The following is a 20,270-nucleotide window of genomic DNA, read 5'->3' as shown; positions in this document are numbered from 1 at the left end:
TATTTACACAGATCCTGTAGAAATTGGAATGGAAAAAGGAGCCTTTTAAAAAATGAACATAAAGAAGCCTTCTGTCAATCTAATTTACTCAAATCCTGACCGTACCATGAAATCCTATTAAATGAAAGGCAAAAACCTCAAGTCCCATTAAGCAAGTAAAAATCTTTCTTTGCAAAACAAAAGAACCAAAATTAAACTTCAGGCAGACTCCTTTCTGACAGGTGTTCCTGCTTTAACACATCACAAAATATATGCAGTCACAGGCAAGGTTTTCAAATGGTTGTTCTGCTTCCTAACTGGTCACCATCAAAGCATTTCTACACTTCACCGAAGACACTTTTAATACATCCTTTTGGTCACTCGAAATTTAAGACACCCTCAATCACTAGTCTAGAAGTAGGAATATACAGCTCTATAAGCCTTCTCAAAGTGAAAATATATAACAATAATACAAAAATAAGGATTTATGATTGCAAATCAACTTCATGCTTTCAGCCTTAACTATGGTTTCGTAGTTGGGGGTTTTTTTCCCCTTTTTTTCCTTGCTTATTCCTTCTAACAAATCACAGGTAATCACAGCAGTCATGCCTCTGAGAAGATAATGTCTTATTATTGTTTTAGACAAGAGTTCTGTTCCCAATTAATCCTTTAAAAAAGGAAATCCAAGTGTTCCGTGAGTTCCATATGCTTACACAACATACTTCCTATTTTTCTTTCTAAACTGCCATTTCCTGAAAGGTTTCAACACCTGGAAAGGTCTGTCAGGAGCCCTGTTCACTGCAAAAATATATGAAGTTGTCAAGTACTTGACCACTTTTCCACCAAACAATCAAAACATAGTTCCATTACAGATGGAAGCCCATGGCATTTGCAAGAACGTATTTGCTTCTCAGAAAAAGCTGCACCCACCTGGTAACTGTTTCTTCCATAACCATCTAGAAAGAATGGAAAAGCCTGCCTTCCAATCTCATTTCAAGGGCTCTATCATAACACGGGCCGGCATTGTGCCAATAGCACTTTTGGAAATAAGACATAACCCATTACAATGATTACAAAGACAGTGCAAGAAATTCATGTCATGCTTCTGGCATCAGATGCGCTAGGCTACTCATCAGGTTTGGCTTAAGCACTGTAAATGCCTAAAAAGTGGTAATTTCAATTCTTATACGGGTAGAAAAAACTAGAAAAAACTCTAAATTTACATGCTTATGTCCACCTAGCAACTCACATGTATGTGTGCAGGCATAAAATGAACATGTCCTTGATGAACATTTAGGCGACACATGATCTTAGCTAATCAAATACTTAGGGCTGTGTCCCCTTATACAACAGGAAACTTCTGCTCCACTGTGACCACACAGCCAGAGTCTTCTTAAATGTAGGACTGTGCCCACCTCCACTCCCTGCTCGGAGTAGTCTACTACGGACTATAACATTACACACCAGCTCAGTGTAGGATCAAGCTCAGCAGAGTTCGGAGAACCTGCTCAGACTGATACTTTTAGTACCTTATTTCACTTGGTCTATTCTAGAATATCTAGTGAAATAAAGGATTCAAAATTTATGAGTTTCCCCTCCATTAGCAATATTTAATTATTATTGTCTTCATCACAGGTATCCAACATTTCAAGACTATTATGAAAATTTTCCTCTCACCAAAGAGCTTGCTGGCCTTCAGTTTTAATTGAAATAATAAAAACAAAACCACACCAAACAAACAGAAATAAGCCCCCTCCCCAAAAACCCCAAACCAACTAACCTTCCTGAAAATAACATTTAACTCCAGGGAAAAAAAATGAAAAGTAATGTTAGCACACCTGAGCTATACACTGAAAGCTCAAATTAGTTTCAAACCTTTTCCTTGATGCACTCCCTCCCACTGCTCTTACTAACTATTCTCTTTGTGCCAGACAGAAGTCTCCTATTGAACCCTCCAGAGCTGGCCAGGGACAGCCTACACCTCCCTGGGCTCTGTCTCCCTGTGCCAGCCGAGCAGGGCTGTCCCCCCCTGGGGACAGCCCCCCAGAGTGCCTGGCACAGCGCCCAGGGGTGGGCAATGCTCTGGGCTGCAGTCTGTACTTACTCACCCACACACAGCTGCAGTTTGCCCCACAGATGCTATGAATGGCTCTGCAGCTGGGGGTGTCTCACACAGGGGTGGGCAGGGCTCTGCTCACCCAAACCCACCGTGGGGGCACAGCCCAGCCTCACCTGCAGGTAACAGGGGCAGGATGGATCTGCTGACCGTGCTGGTACAGGCACACAAACACTTCAGACTCATTGAAAAAACTTCTCAAAAAACCAGTTAACATATTTTCTAAATATTCATCTGTCACTGATTTCTCTGGCTTTCCATGCCTTAATTTGCAGTAAGTTTTCACCAAGTTCTCTCTGCTTTCCCATAGTGCTGTGAAACACCGGTGTCTGGACCTGCATCCACAGGAAGAACACTGCTCAGTGCAATTCACTGTGGCTCAGCATCATCCATTTTGCCTTAGTCACTGCAATTATATCCTCAGAGAACAGAAACAGAGAAAAACAGAACCCCAGTTTGAATATAACCAATTTGTATTTGCTGCAGTTTGAAGGTCTACCTGTCAGTTGTTCATGCTGGTGTGAATGTGGGTATTTTCTCCATGCTTGGGGGTTATTTTGTCTGGTTTTCTATTGGGGAGCAGGAGGTGGATTTGGGTTTTGCTTCTTTTTGAAGTTTTTATGTGTGTATTATATTGGTTTTAGTTTTCTTAAAGAAAAAACCCCGCAGGTCAAAGGAATAAATACATAAAAACTGTGCTGCTTTTTTATTACACTAGTACTAATTTATTGGGGTTTAAAGCTCTATTTCTACATGCATCACTACTTTTAGAGCAGGTTAATGCTTTAATAGAAGAAACAGAGCTCCAACCAAGCAAAAACGATCACAGTGGCTCCATACAGTTGGTTCAGCTGTTTAGAGCACGTACCAGCAGTGCATTCCTTCAGACACACACATCAGCTTGTGAACAAATCGACAGACAGGGCACTGAACGACAACTCAAAGATAAAAAGAAATAAAAGGAAAAGAAATATTTTTATTTGGCATAGGGAAAAAAACTACTTTCACTGCTACAGCTCCAACACTTGTATTTCCTGTTGTAGCATTATGAAAGTGAGAAGTGTTTTCACACAGGATGCAAGGATACCTTACACCCCTGCTCCAACTATATATAGCTTTAAGTCAATATAAATGTCTGATACAAGGAATTTTTTGCCAGTCTCAGAAAATACTTACAGGCCTGCAAGCAGATGCTAAATAAGCCTCATGCCACCAGGCTGAGGGAAGGCAAAAATCCAGGCTGAAGTCAAAAGCTGTCTAATATCTTTCACAGGTACTCCAGAAGCTTTTAGGAAATAATAATGCCAAGAAACATATATGCAGTATTTTGTAGGCTCAACCTTTCAAATAAATGCATAAAACTGTAGTGATTAAACATTTGAGTCCACCTCACTGGAATCTCAAAGGAATTTAAAAGAACTGGACCACAAACTCCTATCTCACTGCAACTTGATATTAATGTCTTAGAAAAAGAAATCCTTCATCACATCTCTCAGAAAATTACAAATCTTTCTACTTCAGAATAAGAGGAAAAAGCTAAAGCACAAAAAAACCCCCAAAAAAACTAAGGTAAAGGAAAATCTTCACACTTCCCTCTTCCAACATTCCTTGCCCTTAAATATTGAATTCCTAACTCCCTCCCCAGACATAACTACACAGCAAATGTTTTTCCATTAATTGATTCTACATGGAAGCATACTATACAAACTGAAACAGGGTGAAACTCAGTAAGTTTTATTTTAAGGCTAATTAATATATTGATTTATTTCAAATTAAGGAATGTGCTACAGAACAAAACATCTTAGTATCCCAAAAATAAAACACCAATAAACAAACCAGGACTACTGAGAAAGAAATGTATGGACTGTCTAAATAAATCTGATGTTTGGTTTTTGAAAGATCAATACCTATTCTGATATTGAAAACATGGAAGCTAAAATACAACAAAAAAAATCTGCAGACCTCTAACAGCTGACATGAAAAATCAGATCTCCTACCACAAAATTCAGTAGTAATGAGAATTGCAACAAGGGAAAAAAGGTCTCTGGCACACACAAAAATAGACACAACACTTGGTGTCCCAACTCTAATGCTTATGTATTAGTGTCCATAGCAACAACTCACCATTCATTTTGTATATTAAATAAAAACCAGCAAAAATAATAGTGAATGGTACACATCAACAACAGCTAATTCAATATATAAGAAAAGAAGGAACATTCCCAAACCTATCACAGAAAGAAAAAAAACCTACAGCATGACTAAGAAAAGTAACACCACAAAATACCAAGATAAAATAAAAAGACACAAAGAAATACTGAGTTTGGATATAAAAAAGTAGTTATTGATTGAGGAACTCTATTCTTTATAACTTCATTTAGGTCCCCTTATAACTTTTTCAGGAACTCACCACACCCTAGTCTGACCTATCAGCCACAGCAAGTTTTCTTCATTATACAACCAACACAAATGTAAACAGACTTGGGTATCAACTTCAATCCCTGTTTAAATAAAATTACAGCCACAGGACTCCTCACCAAGGTTTTAGTGAATATACTGCCATCTTCCATAGGGACAGCAACAATAGGAGTTATTCCATCTTGGAAATTACAGCTTTGAAAAGCCTGCAATTGGTGTATAATCAGGGGTAACACGACCAGGAGCACACTGATGAGATGCTTCCTGGGTTGTACTGGCTCACCTGGATGCTCTGTGAACTCTGTGTTCTGTTAGCCAGAAAGCAACAGATCACCTCAGGCAACTTCAAAACAACCCTGACATTTCAGTTCTTCAGAAATAATGGATATATCTATAGCCAGGATCGACATATGTCAGGAGCTAGATGCCCAGTTATGAAACTTCACATTCAGAATTCCAGAGTTAGTCACACGTTCACAATCCAAACACTTGAGCTGATTTGCCATTCACTCTTTTAATAAGAAGGACATGAGCCTTTCCTTGTAAGGAAACCTAATTTAAAACGCTGATCCCCAATATCCATCTACACGCACAGATACTGTCTGATATGAGGAAAGGATGAAGGGAGAGAGACAATCCATAGCTTCCATCAAGTAGAGCTCCCAACCCTTTTTATACTCCTGACAGAAGATGGTCCACCAGCACAGCTGTGAAAGAAGTCAAATCACACAAAAAAGAGTCTCTTAGTGCATATATACAAAGATAAGCCCAGTCTCAAGTTCAGGCTCTGGCTGCAGCACCTGCAAGCCAGACCCAGCCCAGCCCAGGGCTGCCTGCAGCCTCTGCTCCCTGGTTTGGGGGCCATGCTGCCATCTCCACCCACCCACAGCCTGCTCTGCACCAGCCCCTGCTCCACAGGAGCCACCTGGCAGCTAAGCTACATAACTCAGGATCTTTTCTAGAAAAGTAATTCAAGTGTCCTTAGAAACAACATCACACTGTTAAAAACCAAATGCTTTATTTACCTAGAGCTCCTAGGATTATGCCAGATGGAAAGGCATTTTACCTCCAGACAGCACTCTCTCTGAAGATACACTGAGTGCTATATCATAAGGAAAGAAGCCAGAAATCAATATTAAGTAATGTATTGGATTTTCTGGACCCCATTATTTTTCAGATTAAGAAAAAAATATCAAAAACAGCTCAATGAGGAAACGTGATTAATGACCAGCTCTGAAGGGACAACATATTTTAAGTGTCTGTCTGGACTTTCAGTCTCCTCTGAGGCATTGTGCTGAGCTATACTTGCAACTCAGGTAAAAGTGAAAAGCAGCTGGGCTAAGAGGTTATTCTAAGAGCAAGTCAAATGCCAAGAACCTAAAGCTTTCTTTATAAATTGTATCCATTTCAAAACCATGACAGAGAATCAGATTTTTGTCAGCAAACTAGCACATAGGATAGAAACAAGCGAGGCTTACTGAAAACGTCTAATTAAGGAGCAAGAAAAAACATGAAAGGCTTTCCATGATCTAAACACTGTTCTGTACAGATGAGTGAGCCTAATAGCTCTGAACAGCAAATAACCCAATATTTATAAGTGATCTTCTGTTTTGCACTTAACAGCTCCAGTGCCAAGTCTGCCTCTTACTATGCCAGTAGTCTGAGGACAAAGACTATTACTGTGCTGGGCATAGGGTAGGAATTTATTAGTAGTAGCTGGCAACACCTAGCAGTGCTTTATAACCAAACTTCACAGAGCTCTTGTGCCTTTTAATCTTAACTCCATTCACTGCAAAATTGTTCAAGAAAACCAGAGCAGAGCCATGCTAAAAATCCTGAGGAATGCTCTGTGGGTAAGATGGCAGGACAAAGGGGTTATGAGAAGCAGTGTTCACAGCAAGGCCAGCAGCTCCAGGCTGCCAGGGAGATACAGCTGCAGTACTTTGAAGCTAATGCCCTCTGTCAGGAGCTGGAGCAGCCTGTGCACAGCCACTCCTGCCATTCCAGCTCAGTGCAAGGAGCCTTGAGCATGACAAGGCAGGGAAAGCAGGAGATCAACACAGCCAACATGAAAATAAACATTTGAAAAAGCACAGGGACACAGACAAGCAGAACATCCACAAAACATAAACAGTGTTTCCATTTTGTTTGGCAATGACTTCAATGTATACTATCTTGGCTAATTCAGTGAGTATGCTTTGTTGAGCACAGTTACCTAAACAAAATTCACAAGTCTTTAAAGGAGAAATGCTTCCACAGAGGTGCAGTCTTAACTCCCACTGAAATATTAAAATTTACAGCACCCAGCTTTAAAATATTTGAAGAATAGTTACTGAAGCCTATCACCTTTGGAAAGCCTGTCGATCTATGTCATCCAAAAGTGCACTGATACATCAATCTGCCTTCCAGAGAGCTCCTACCTATTTCTCAAATTATTTCTATTAAGTAGCAGTGTGGGGTTTGTTTAGAATAATGATGATATGGCATGCATGTATTGCACTGCATATTGCAGCATGTGAATAAAGACATAAAAAGTATAGCACCCTTGTCTACTCTCCACTTTGAGATGAGGTGAAACAATTCCTTATCTGCTACCTTTATTATTTACAGTCCAGCCTTCCACTGGTGCATTCTGAAAGAGTATCATTCTTAGGAGCATTATCTACTTTTACCTTGTGTCTGTAAGGCATTCACAATAAAGGCCCAACACACACTGTCACAAAAGCTGTCAGCTAATGATCACATTGAATGTATTATACAAGAACATAAAAGTTTGACAGTACACAGCATTCCCAGTAAATGGAAACAGTATCTTTATTATATTTGTATTACCCAAAGATATTTGCAGATCTTTAAACTCTTAGAAGTGCATAAAACATAAGCAAGTAACTTCCAGCTGAGATGCAAATTAGTGCCTCAGGAACTGCACATGATACCAGACTGTGAATCACTTATTTACAGATATTGGTTAACTTAAAATGCACGTTTTCACTATTACTGAAGATGGCAAAACCAGTCATTACATTACAAAAAATTTGCATTTCCTTTCTTAATTTTAGATCTTAAATGTGAATAAAATATTTGCAGTGGAGTACTAGAAACAAGCAGGCTACTCCAAGGATGACAAAGATGCACATCAGACAATTGTATCAAACGAATAAGCTAGAAGTTCTGCTCACACATACTTGAAGAATTGAAATCTCTAAGGACTCAAGAAAAATATGTTTAGCCCTCTGAAACAAAGCACAAATACAGCTCTAGCACTTCACAAACACACTATATGGCAATGTCAAGATACAGAAAAAATCCCACCTTGCATGCAAAAAAAGCCCTTTTTAGATTCCAGCATATTTTTAAGAGAACTTTGCTGAAGATCCTTGCTCTTGGCCCTCCAGGTCACAACATGCTACTAATTCCTGCAGTTACCTTTCCCATCAAGTGTGCTCCTACAGGAGTCTGACAAAGCAGTAAGGAACATACTTGTAAAAGGAAAAAAAATAGTGTTTGGGTTTTGGGTTATTGGTGTTTTTGTAAAAATAATATTTGAAATGTTTCTGCTTTATCAAACAAACATGTTTGCTCTTTTAACATGGTTTTCAGCATTTTGTGGGTTTGGTGCATAGCAGACATTTAAAAACATTTCAATGTCAGTGCAAGTAAAGCACTTCAGTTTCATCTTCCTGATTAAATGTTTCTGAAAGAAAAAAATTACACATACAGTTTTCTGCCTAAGTATGTTTTGCCTTCACAGCTAACATTTCATATGCAAGACTCCAATTTCACATCAAAGCTTTACTTTTAAATTCAGTAAAGATTCAAATTTAATCTCAGGAGAATATGATGTCTTAGAAGTTAGAACAGTTAAGCGCTGCTACCAACAATCTTTAAGAGATTCTGCTTTTGATAGATTCAGTTTTAATGGGAAACTGAAGCTACTCGACAAGCATTACCAGTTATCTTGAGAGACTTGCAAAACATTGCACTGGTTCTACAGAAGTAAAGCTTTCACTTGAATTTCTAAATAACCTTCTACAGCAATTGCTTTAATACTGTGCTTCCTGCAAAAACTTTCACTTCTACTCTTTTCCCCTACCCTAACCCACAACATCATCACTTTTCCCTCAGCTGCAATGACACAAGACATAGCCTTAATTAGCCCAGGTTTCTGAAATCTTATCACTAAGCATTTGTAGCAATGTGTACCCAGTGTCACAGCCCCCTCCACAGTTAATTAATTTCCTGTAACCAAATAAACAGCAAAAAACGCCCCACCAAGCACTAAATTTTAGACAGAAAGGCAACTGAAGGTTCAGGAAAATACGCATTTGTTAACAGCTGGCTAAAAATCCAAATATTTCATAATGAAGGCAGTATATTAAGAAATTGTTTAAAAAAAAGCCCTACATTTCATTTTCCCCCTCTATCAGCTGCTCCACGTACAATCTCTTAAGAGAGACACATACTAAGAAATCTCCATGCACATTCACCTCTATCTCCTTCAGCAGCTTCATTTGCTTCAGCACCCTAAAGCAACTTCCCCAGAGGCACAGTACCACTCTCTTGCATCAAATGCTTAAGTGTCTCAAAGTAAATTTCCTTTTTTAGGAGATATTAAGGCCCTTAATTACTGTGTTAATATAACCTCCCCTGCCTTATAACATAGTGAAGGTGCATTAATGGCACAGAATGCCTCGTCTCCTCACTGAAGGAAGAGGTGCCTGACCGACTGCCAATCATTTCAAGGGTACAAGTTTTAATCCTCGTGTAGATCACTCCCACCTTCATCTTTTAAACCTGAGATGTGTCACCTTGCAAAGGTTTGTCATTTCCTCTTTACATCTAAATCACCTGAAAACAAAACGAGTAATGCACATGAAGGAAAAAGCTTATTTACAGAGTGGCTTTTTAGATTAGGCAGATCAGAAAATAAAGACCTGCTTAAACATCAGCTACAACTTAGCTGATCAGGTGCTGCAACCCAGCTGAAGTAAATGCATTTCAATTATAAATTAATATCGGATGCTGTTCTCCAGAAAAAGCAGTTCAAGACAACTGAGAGTGAGCAGGGTTACAACTTTCCAAAATTAGCCTGACATGATCTAATTCAGCTTCAGTGGGAGTTAGATTGGGCCACGTGCCCACAGCTACATGAGTCTAACTGCTGCCTCTCAAAAACAATAGTTAAATGAAAACTGTCTCATTACTACCATAATTAACCTGTCCCAGCCACATACATTAGTAATTACTTCTTTTTTTTTTAAATGGTAGCTTTTGTCAAAGTTTCCACACAATTCCATGAGCACTTCAAGACAGACTTTTACATACCTAGTTCATATACAGAGCAAGAAGGCTGGCAAAGAGAGGCAAGAATGTTACACTGGAAAGATAAGCCTGTTATCAGTGTTTCAGAGTGAAGAATAACTTCCTTGACTGTGTGAGGTGGTCTCTTTCTATCCACAAGTCAGTGCTCTTATTTAACAGTGGTTTCCTAAATCCTCTAAAAATTGCAGCCACCATTTGCTGTCATGAGATGAAAATCCTATATAATATTCAACCACACATATCAGTAACTGCTCAACTGCTGCTGCCAGGGATTTTTTCCACATGTCACACAAATACATCACCTGTCATAGAAAAATACATTCTTAACACTCAGTTGCTGTTACATTCATTTATTAGCAGCACCCGGAAGCAGCCTTGAGGGAAAAAAATAATTAAAAATTGCTCTTTCATCTTGATGTTATTTTAATGTGAATGTTTCATTACAGCAATATATCTATGACCAACAAGAGAGATCATTTAAGTCTTTAGCTACTTAATTTCTATTTAACTGGCTATTATGAATGATTGAGGAACTAATAAATTTGTCTTCAAAACAGTCTCAGAATTTAGGAAGCATTCAGTAGTCATAACAGGCAGATATTTAGCATGTGTACTAAATATCTGACAAGGCCAACAAAGTAAACACATCTCAAAACACTGACCCAGGAGGCCACAGTTGGCCCCTTTTAGATAGGGTTAAGGGATATATGAGTATACTGGCTGAAAATACAAGATGGAAGAAAAGTGAATCTATCCATGAGAGATTTATCACAGAAGAAGAAAATACATCTTTCCCTTTTCTTGCAAAAGTGCAAGTTAAAGGATGAGTGGGTTTTTTTTCTGAATGTCTGCATTTGAGTAATTCCAAACTCCACAGGCAAATCTTGAAATCAGAAACAGACACCATTCTCCAACCACTGCTTCTCCTGGCATCAGGAAACAGCTATCTTAATCTCTGCCTTTTTAATACCTCCAGACTGTGGGTTCTACGCTATCACCCATCCTACAGTATTTGCAAAATTCTAGCTGGAGGGATTAGCAACCAACAGCTACTCAAATCTGCCTGGATTATCTTTAAGATAGAAGAGATGAATATTATGACTACTCAGATGTATGATTAGTTTAAATTACCAGCTGCATATTAGGAAGCAGTAAGGATTAAATTTCAGGCTTCAAGAACCTGTTTGTTCTCAATCTTATATTTCAATTTTATGAAAATGTTGTTACAGGACAGGTTGGATTACATGTATTTATACCCTAATCAAACATAAATTTAAAAAAAAAGGCAAGCTGTTCTGCTCTACACAGATACAGTTGCAAAATAAATGTTTTGACATCCTAAAAACAACATTGACATTTTCTTAAATGTTAAATTTAATTTTTCTAATTGCTATATGTTACGACAATGATAATTTGATATATCTAACATGTATCTTAATTTTGTCTTCTTGAATCATTTATAGTCTAGCTGTATCTTTCAACACACCACTGTTAAGTATGATAGAAAAATGGCAACCAAAAGATTGTATAAAGTAATTGTTTTATTCGATGATTTTTCTGGGTGGACTTAGCTCAAGGGCCTAGCAGTCTTCTGCTGTTTCCACAGATCCTTCATATAGCTGCAAGGAATCATCTTTAAAAGAACAATTGCAATTTTCTGTAAAAATTAAAGTTTAAATTGATTAGGGTCATTAGCAAGGTCTTCAGGTTCCATTAGTTTTTAAACTACAGCTGAATTTCTGCCTGTCATTCCAAGAACTTTTTATTCTGTATGGTTTTACTGGAAATGAGAAAAAAAACATTTACAAATACTTAGTTACCTGTTGGCTGAATTCATCAGGCTTCACATAATTGTACACCAGTCACCTCCACTTCAAAATTTCCAGGATCATAAGTACAGTGCTAGGAGGTCTCATACCTTACTTTGGGCCATTCAAGAACTTTATTTATCAAAAACACAGATGAAAAATAATGCTCTTACAGTTCACAGGCTATAGTGAAATAACCTTCTGCAGAAGATTTCCCATATGACTGTGACCTGTTAAATTTAATAATCTAAAGGGTATGGAAACACAGATTGCCACAGCCTGTGCAGCTAACCTTGCTAATGTCCTTACAGCATTCTGTCAACTGTAACAGAAAGGCTGGAAGAGTGCCCAAGGAAAGGTATCCAGTAACTAATACAAAGCTTCCCAACAATTCTATAAAATCTCAACCTTGCCAAAGCAAGAATTCTGTACTTAACCTGCCAAAATATAATCTTACAGCACCAAAATGGGTTCTGGAAGGAGCTGAGAGACCATGAGCACTCCACCACTCGGAATGTGGGTCAGTAACATTGCAGGGGTCTGTGTGCTGCAGCCTCCCTGCTTTTTCACCCCTGCAGCTTTCTCAAGTATCCTGTACCTCCAGAGTGCTACCAGAGGGCTGCATGTGAACAGCCAGGAGCAGCCCCATCTCTGTCAGATGCAGCAGAGGTAGAGCTTCACAAATAAAACACCAGAGTGGCAAACAAGGCCATCCTTGCTGCTGGAGTGGCCCATCTCCATCTCTTAAGCCAGTCAAAGCAGACAGACAACTGTGCTCTGAAGCAACCTACTTTGCTTGTGCTTATGCCTAAAGCCAAATTTGCCTATTATGAAAATGGAAGGTGACACAATAACACAAAACAGTTTGAGTCACTAGAAATGCACGCTGCAGCACTCAATTACAGCTGGGTGAATTAAGGACTGTGTTACAGATTTAATCCATCTCCCCTCCACTTTGCAAGTCAAGATAGATCTTTCCGTATCAAAAATTTCATTTAAAATTATTTTAAGATCTTATCTCTCAACAACTGAATTAATTCAGCTTGCAATTTTTATCCTTTTGAGAAGAACAAGCACAAGTCTTTTTGTAAGAACCTGGCCTTCCTGTTTTGGGGGGACAGAAAGGGACAAGGAATTACCTTTACAGCTGTTTTTCATCCTGTCTAATTTCCCTGCACAACACTAACTCCAGGTACCTTTGGGGAGCCCAATCTGATGGCTCTTACCAAAGTCAAGCAGAGTTTGTTCTGCACTACACAGTGACAGTGATTCCAAATGGTGATTGTTTACTGTTCTACAAACAGTACTGCCAATCAAAAGGCAGCATGTTTTACCAACTTCCTTTACCCAGTCACACTGTACACACTTTCCAAGTTAAAGACCACTGGTTTTTAGCATGCCAAACCAAACCCTCATTTTGATCCAACTTCCTTACAAATACCAGACCCTACAGCCATTTTTGAAAGCACCAGTGATAAGTATCAGCATTTTCACACTGAAGTTAATTCAAATACACCATTCCTAAACACAAACTATTCATTTTGCATTTTACAGCTGTAAATGCTATCCAATTGTACACCTTCATTTCACAAAATACTTTCCACTGATAAAGAACTCTTGACATACAGAACAGTTGTGCCCCCATTTACATGCCTAATTTTATTCAACTTCCCTTTCATAATGCTTATTTAGAAAAGGCTATCCAAATGTTTACATTAGGCCACTAACTCAGCTTCTTTACATGTTCTTAACTTGGAACACAGCGTAGCAGTGTACATGCTAATTATGATCTTACTTCTGTAATACCAGGTTAAAGGGTCTGATCCCTCAATTTGGATCTATATGTTAGGCTGATTTGATAATAAACAACTGAAAAGAAAATTATATTGCTCAAACTAGTAATATTAGCAGTATTCTTTGAACATTATGTCAAAGTTAGCCGTTACCAGAGATATGCAAAAGAAAGAAAATCAGATTTCAGAGACTGTTGGAGAGAACTTCTGATACAAGACCGGTTCTACCTCTCAAAACTATCTGTGATTTATGACTGAACAGACAGGCCAAACTTTCCAAAGGTACCATAGTGTTAATGAAACCACTGGCCTCTTCTCAACAGAAGTCATGAATCTTCTGAATACCTCCACAGGCTTATGAGGTTGAGCATCCAAATATCAAACCACACAAGATTAGAGACCATTTTGAAAAATATAACTTGTATTCAGCAGGTGCCAATACAAACAATCCTCTTGTAAGGATTTCGCTTGTTCTTTGTGGAGCGATGTGGAATATGAGTGTGACAAACTTCCTAAGGGAAAGATCTGCTCTGTCTGCCATCTCTGTGACACAGAAAGGTCACAGGTTTCACATTTAACAGCAGCACAAAAAGAAGGCTCTTTCCCTAAAATCTTTATACCATGAAAAGACAGAAGCACAGACATCTGACTTACTGTAAGGTGTTGTATCAGTAGGGTCAGGAGGTGGGAAGTTTTCTGTGAAGTTGACATTACACAAGTCCGTACTACAGCAGCAGAAGCGGTATGTTCCATTCTGAATCAAGGACGGGGTGGTTGTAACTATGCACTCTTCAAAGTGACACTCCTGTGGGTCTCCTATATGAGACCAGCAACCTGCAAAAAAGAAGCAAATTACTTTTTTTTTTTTCCAAGTACGCGTAAAATTAATTCAACTGTCTGGATAAACACACCTACAGAAATCCATGCATTACTTGATTAAACATTACAGAGTGGGGTGAAAACAGTTATAATTTGCTTGTCTGACTTTACTACCACCTTTTAAACCAAAACCTGAAGAATTTCTTTTAGAACTCCCCATAACCAAGGAGAAGAAAACATGAGCAGGGATGAAGGCCAACGTCCAGCTGTTGACTTACTATGATAAAACCTGACATTCTAAGCCTTCTAAGCAGAAATATGCTATTCCTCATCTCTCTGATACCACAGACCATATCACCATTTTCTGGTCCACAGAATAAATGAATTGTGACCTAATCTCTTCCTTAGGCCACAAGACTGAATCTACAGCTTGGCGCTTCTTGCATAATTTTCAAAATTCTGCCCTTCCTCATTGTCAACATCACTGGACTTTTCTACAGGACCACAACTTACTGCCTGGTTCATACCAGGTCCTTTGTCCCTGCAGCAACTGTTTGTTCCCAAGTATGGTCAACAGCAGTTAAATGTCATTTATCCACAAATAACTGGAAGGGAAAGAGGCAGCAGTGGGGCAAAGGTGGGCAGTCAAGCTGCTCCCTTCAGCAGATTGCCAGATCAAACAGGAATCATGGACTGCAACTCCACAGGCCATTTGTGAATAGCAGCTGCATCTTCATTCAGCATTATTCTACATTAACTCGCATCCAAGTAAAAAAGAGCAGAATCCTGAGGATCATAATCAAAACATGTCTCCAGAGACTGCAAGGCCCTCCTACCATCATTCTCCCCACAGAATTGAATTACAGGACTGATACCTGAACTACAGCTGCAATTTCCTTTGTAAACAAACATCCAATCAATATGAATACACACTTTTTACTTAATAAGACACTTACTGTTAAATTTATCATTACATCAATACATATATTGAAATTCAAGAAAGCCATCTTCTTCTGGACATCCTATGTAACAAGAAATTTGAATGCTGCTTCTTTCAACTGTACATTGATGTATTTGGTCTCTTTTAGAAGTTATTAATTTCAAACAAATACTCTGTTCACATTTAAAATAGGTAAAGGGCAAGTTTTAAATGATGCATTTTGACAATGTGCAAGAAGTCTAGTTTTGCAGCTGTGCAGCTTTGTATGAGCTGGCTAGATCACAAAGAAGTAAAATAAGTAAAAAAACTACTGCACTAAAACTGAACTGTAACATACCTTGTTTTACAAGATGTATGTCTCCTTCTCGTGTTTTTTCCCAAAGTCCATAGCAGGTACTACCTTTCATGCACAAAATGGTGCCATTCTCCTGGGAGATGCGGCTCTCACTGATGCCATGGTCCTGCTGATATGGGTCTTTAAATGCACACAGCCGCTCTTCACTCTGTGTAGCTTTAGCCAAAGAAAGAAAAATAATTTTTGTCAGTGATTCCATGCATAAAAGATTACCTTTAATAAAGAGATGATTAAGGTCTTCTGAAAAGATACATTTAAAAAAAACTAGATGTATAACTACAAGGCACTTAGATACTATTCAGAAGTACAGCTCAGCTAACATCCAATCACGGTAAGAATTTGTAGTACATTTTTCAACAACTAGATTTCCTCCAGTTCTTTAACTCCCATCAAAGCATTGGCAGCAAAAAGGTGCAAGATGAAGCAGATTGGTCTTTGGGGTAAAACAGATTTTGAACTTAAAGTAAAATTATAGCACATGTAATTGTAAATTATTAAAGGTACTGTATAAAATATCTCCTCACAGATGGTTTATTTCTTTGATCGTTCTTCAGCACTGGCCCCAAAGAAGCCATGTTTCAGCAAGGCAGACTCACTGTCAGCAGCTGGGGTGATTGGGGTAGAAAAACCAAGGGACTTGGATACATGTGTCTCACTTGCAAGGCTGTTACTATTCATCAGGAGTCAAAATTTGTAATTATTTCATGCTGAGACAACTACAGATTGCTGCACTATTCAGGCCAGCATTCTGTCAGTGTTTCCCAGTTTATTGTGTGGCAGCAGTAATTAAAATAGCACAACTTAGCTGATTTTTCTACTGGTCTGGTAGATCACATGTGATCAGTTGAGCTGCGTGTCAGCTCAGTGGGGGCAAAACTCTCAGCTGAGGAGACAGAAACCTCTTAAGCCAGTGTAATTCAATCACTTGCAGCTCCCCACACCAAGAACCCGTCCATGCTGCTCACCCACCTCTCTGAACTCTGGTCAGAAAGTCAGTCGCCTAAATTTCATATCCGATTTTTAAAAAACCACTCTGAGCAGAGTTAGTCAAGTTACTGAGTACAAAAAGGTCACAGACGAGCAGCCAGCACATGCTGCCTCCAGCAGAACTCGCCAGTTGCACGCTGTGGTTTTATTCTCAGAACAGCTGAGTATGCCAGGCGTGAAGCATCTGTCCTGCATTCTCTGCTCCTTGACATGGGACTGGCCAAGAAACAACATACGAAAGGACAGCACCCCACTGCCATAAGGGAATTGCATCTGACTCACTTTTTGAAAAGTCAAAGAAGAAACAACTATCACAGAATTACAATTTTCAAGACACAGTGGGACAAAAGTATACAGCCTTGTGAAACAGGACACATCTGCTCTGAGGGACAGTAGGAAGGTTTTAAAACCCCTTGCATAGGATAGCTGAGTGGGGCTAAGGCCATCCAAGATCTGGTTGTTTACAAAACACTCAAATTGCTGCAAGTCAAGTCCTTTCATAACTTGCCTTTGTGAAAAATTGATTTAAAAGAACAGAATTTATTAAACAGCCACACAAATCTAGTTTCTTTATTTTAAAAGAAAAGTAATTCTAGGAAGTCCACTTTAATAATACCTCAATATGTTTTTTAAAAAATAATCTTCGACCCCATGAACTAATAGGAGCAGAAAAAAGACCAAAACAAACCAAAACCTTTTGAGTTTGCCTTGGACTCAGACAAAAAATAATGACATGCATAATGTCTGTGCACCACCGACTGAGACAGCTTTAATTGCTTACTTTTCAGGTCTCTTAATCTTTCTATGAAACTCCTACGATCAAGGTTGAGAGGTAAGAATATGAGAAGATAATCAAAAAAAGAGAAGCTGCTAAGAGTCATGCTAGATGCTGTTCAACCATACATGTACTACAGAAAATAAAAGTAACTACCAAAGGCTTTTCTGATTTAAAAAGACTGCATTGCCCTATAAGATTACCTGCAGAGGGGAGAATGGGGCAAGCATGAGAAAATACAACCTGAGTGTCTATCAATTTTCTTGCAAAGCAATAAAAATACTAGTGAACTTGACACAATTTAATGTCAGATGATCTCAGTGGGAAACTTTTCCAACAAAAAAATAAAGGTTACTCATCCAACAACTAGAGTTTTCATGCTGATCACTGCACATTCCTGCTTCGATTATAACTCGGAGAAGCACAGCCCCTGTGGGAGCAGTACCCACTGCAATACTCTGCTGACCCCTGCCCCTTCCCTGATGGCATGGAACATCTGGAGAACAGGGGACATGGAACAAAAGCTACTTTATTTTTCTCTGTGGCCTCTGTATGTTCATTGTTGAAGTTGTAATGCCGAAGAAAATTGGGTAGGGCATTCAGATGTACAGAAACCATCTTGCAGAACAACAGAATAGATGAACTGCTTCAGTTACTGCTCCTGATTTCAGTACATTCCTGCTCTGGGATTTCTTTCTTCCAGGCAGTGGAAACCAGTCAGATTTAAAAACTTTTAGTACTGGAATACTTCTAGGTGAGGTTTTGAAAGCAACCTCTAGCCTGGGTGAGTATGCTTGTATGCCTTAAACATTGCCCAAAAGAAATACTACAAAATAGTATTACAAAAACCACACAAAAGTGCTGGAGTGCCTCTTTAAAAGCTGACCTATTTCAACAGAAATCTTACTCTTCAAGGTAAAACACCATTGCTCATCTGGATTTCCACATGCTCCACAGGGATGACGTTGTTTGTCAGTTTTCAGTCATCATGGAAGCCAGCAGGTATGGAGGGTACATTCAGAGCTGAAACACACTCCCTGTCCCTCGGGAGCTGTGCACCTGCAAGGCTTGAGGGCAGCCACTAACACACTCTGTAGCAGCTTAGCTGGAAACAATTCCAAAGCTGCTTCTCCATGCTTGGAGATACCTGAAAACTGTCTAGATATGAGCCCCGGTAGCTGGCTCTAGGTGACTCTGTCTCAGCAAGGAGTTGGACCAGATGACCTTCAGAGGTTCCTCTCAACCTCAACCATTCTGCAATCCTTGCATGTCTCCAACATGCAGCAAACAAGACACAAAAACTATTTTTTAGCTGGGCTACTTGCTCTTTTTTGTCTCCAAGGCAGGCAAGGTGGTAGGGTAAGACTAGAACTACTGGATTCTCTTGTTTATCTTCAGTTCAAATACATCCAAATAGACCCAAGGAAATACCTTAATGTTAAGATCTTCATTAAACAACATGAGCAATTAAAATAAATAACTTAGCCTATGGAGACTGAGGCTCTATTTGATACATCCAGTTCCTTTGCTACCTGTCAGAAACATGAAGCAAAGTCCCTGCAGACATGTGTGCTCACCAGATATTAGGGAGCCACGAGCAGTTCACTGTACAGTGCCCTTTTCCTTACAGATTTTGCAGACACAAGATGCACCAGCAGGGTATCATCAAATCAGCAAAATGCAGAAGCCATTTCCAGATCAAGCTATGCAGACATGAAATGTCCCAGCACACAAACACAACCAAGACCTAGCTCCAAAGTGGCAGCACAGGTTTCAGAGGACATCTGCTGCATGGCTGAAGCCATCTTTAAAACCCCAAATTTACCTTTATAAGGTAATTTGATAGTAAACTCTGTTGTTCATCACGTTGAACTCATTACACATTCCAATCTTTTCTAATTAACCCTTTAATGAAATTTCATGAGAGGTTTTGAAATAAATAAATGGCAACTGAATGCCTACATGTCATACACCACTGAAAAATTTGCTACTGGAGAAACTGTAGAAGCAACAGAGAGGATGACACTGAAGAGGACAAAAAAGTAAAACCTAAACAACAAATTATGAAGGATTTATAATGAAATGTCAATTTTCCATTCCTCTGGTATTTCCATTTCCATTCCTCTGGTATTTGCATACCAGACAAACTATGTCAAAATAATTCAATAGAAATAATAAAATTAACTGAAGCTTCTGTTCTGTCATCCTGCAGAGATTTCTAACAAAGACAAGAAGGGGAGGCCCTATTCCCAGAAGTTACACCAAGGCAAAAACCAACAAGAGCACAGCAAGCTCTTCAACTCTCTATCATAAACCAGAAAAAAACCCCAAACCTAAAAATGAGTTTTGCTGCTCTCCAGACCATTTTACACCTCTGTGTACACAAAAATACACCTTTATATACAGTTTCGGAATCAAACATGAGTGGCATGCAAATTGAAGACGGGTGCTCCAAGCAGTCATCTCAGAAACAGTCAATGTTCTCAGCTTTCCTGCCTGGCTGCCACTGCTGCTGAGTCTGATCACCACACGCACATGTAACAGACTTCACTTGAATCAGACTGTGAAAACTCACTGTTGTTTTCCAAGAATGGGTAAACAGACTACAATAAATTACTTTCCTGGAATCACAAAGGAACTGGGAATTCCCCATTGTTTCCTAAGTCCATCCTGTGGCTCGCACTTACTGTTGCAGTGGTCTGGGGGTGTACAGTTCACCCCCGTATCACTATACAGCCTCAAAAAAGAGGACCAGGGCTTCAGGACTTTCCTTCTGACATATAGCTCAGGTTTTTATGTGATTTACCATCTTAGAATTAGTCAGTTCTACCGTCAACAAAAAAAAAACCTGAACGTTATCACAGGAAAAATGCTATATAGTTTTTTTCAGTATTTTCTCCCTGTAATCATGATGTTATTTACAGCTGCTCAGAAACAGAGAACTGATTCACATTCATA

The 20,270-nt window shown here is 39.1% G+C and overlaps 1 protein-coding gene across 3 annotated transcripts in view; it reads right to left on the bottom strand.

Moving 5' to 3' along the window:
* The window catches only part of BMPR2 (bone morphogenetic protein receptor type 2), a 106,141-nt gene that overhangs the window by 38,304 nt on the left and 47,567 nt on the right, over positions 1-20,270 (bottom strand). For all 3 annotated transcript variants that reach the window (XM_064434047.1, XM_064434049.1, XM_064434048.1), the window contains exons 2-3: positions 15,533-15,706; positions 14,091-14,270 (exon numbers count right to left, since the gene is read on the bottom strand). In XM_064434047.1, the coding sequence (XP_064290117.1) occupies positions 14,091-14,270; positions 15,533-15,706 (354 nt within the window). The remainder of the gene's footprint in view (positions 1-14,090; positions 14,271-15,532; positions 15,707-20,270) is intronic.

Source organism: Passer domesticus, chromosome 10 (genome assembly GCF_036417665.1).
Source record: "Passer domesticus isolate bPasDom1 chromosome 10, bPasDom1.hap1, whole genome shotgun sequence".
Classification (NCBI taxonomy): domain Eukaryota; kingdom Metazoa; phylum Chordata; class Aves; order Passeriformes; family Passeridae; genus Passer; species Passer domesticus.
This window is presented reverse-complemented; position numbering and strand designations above follow the sequence as displayed.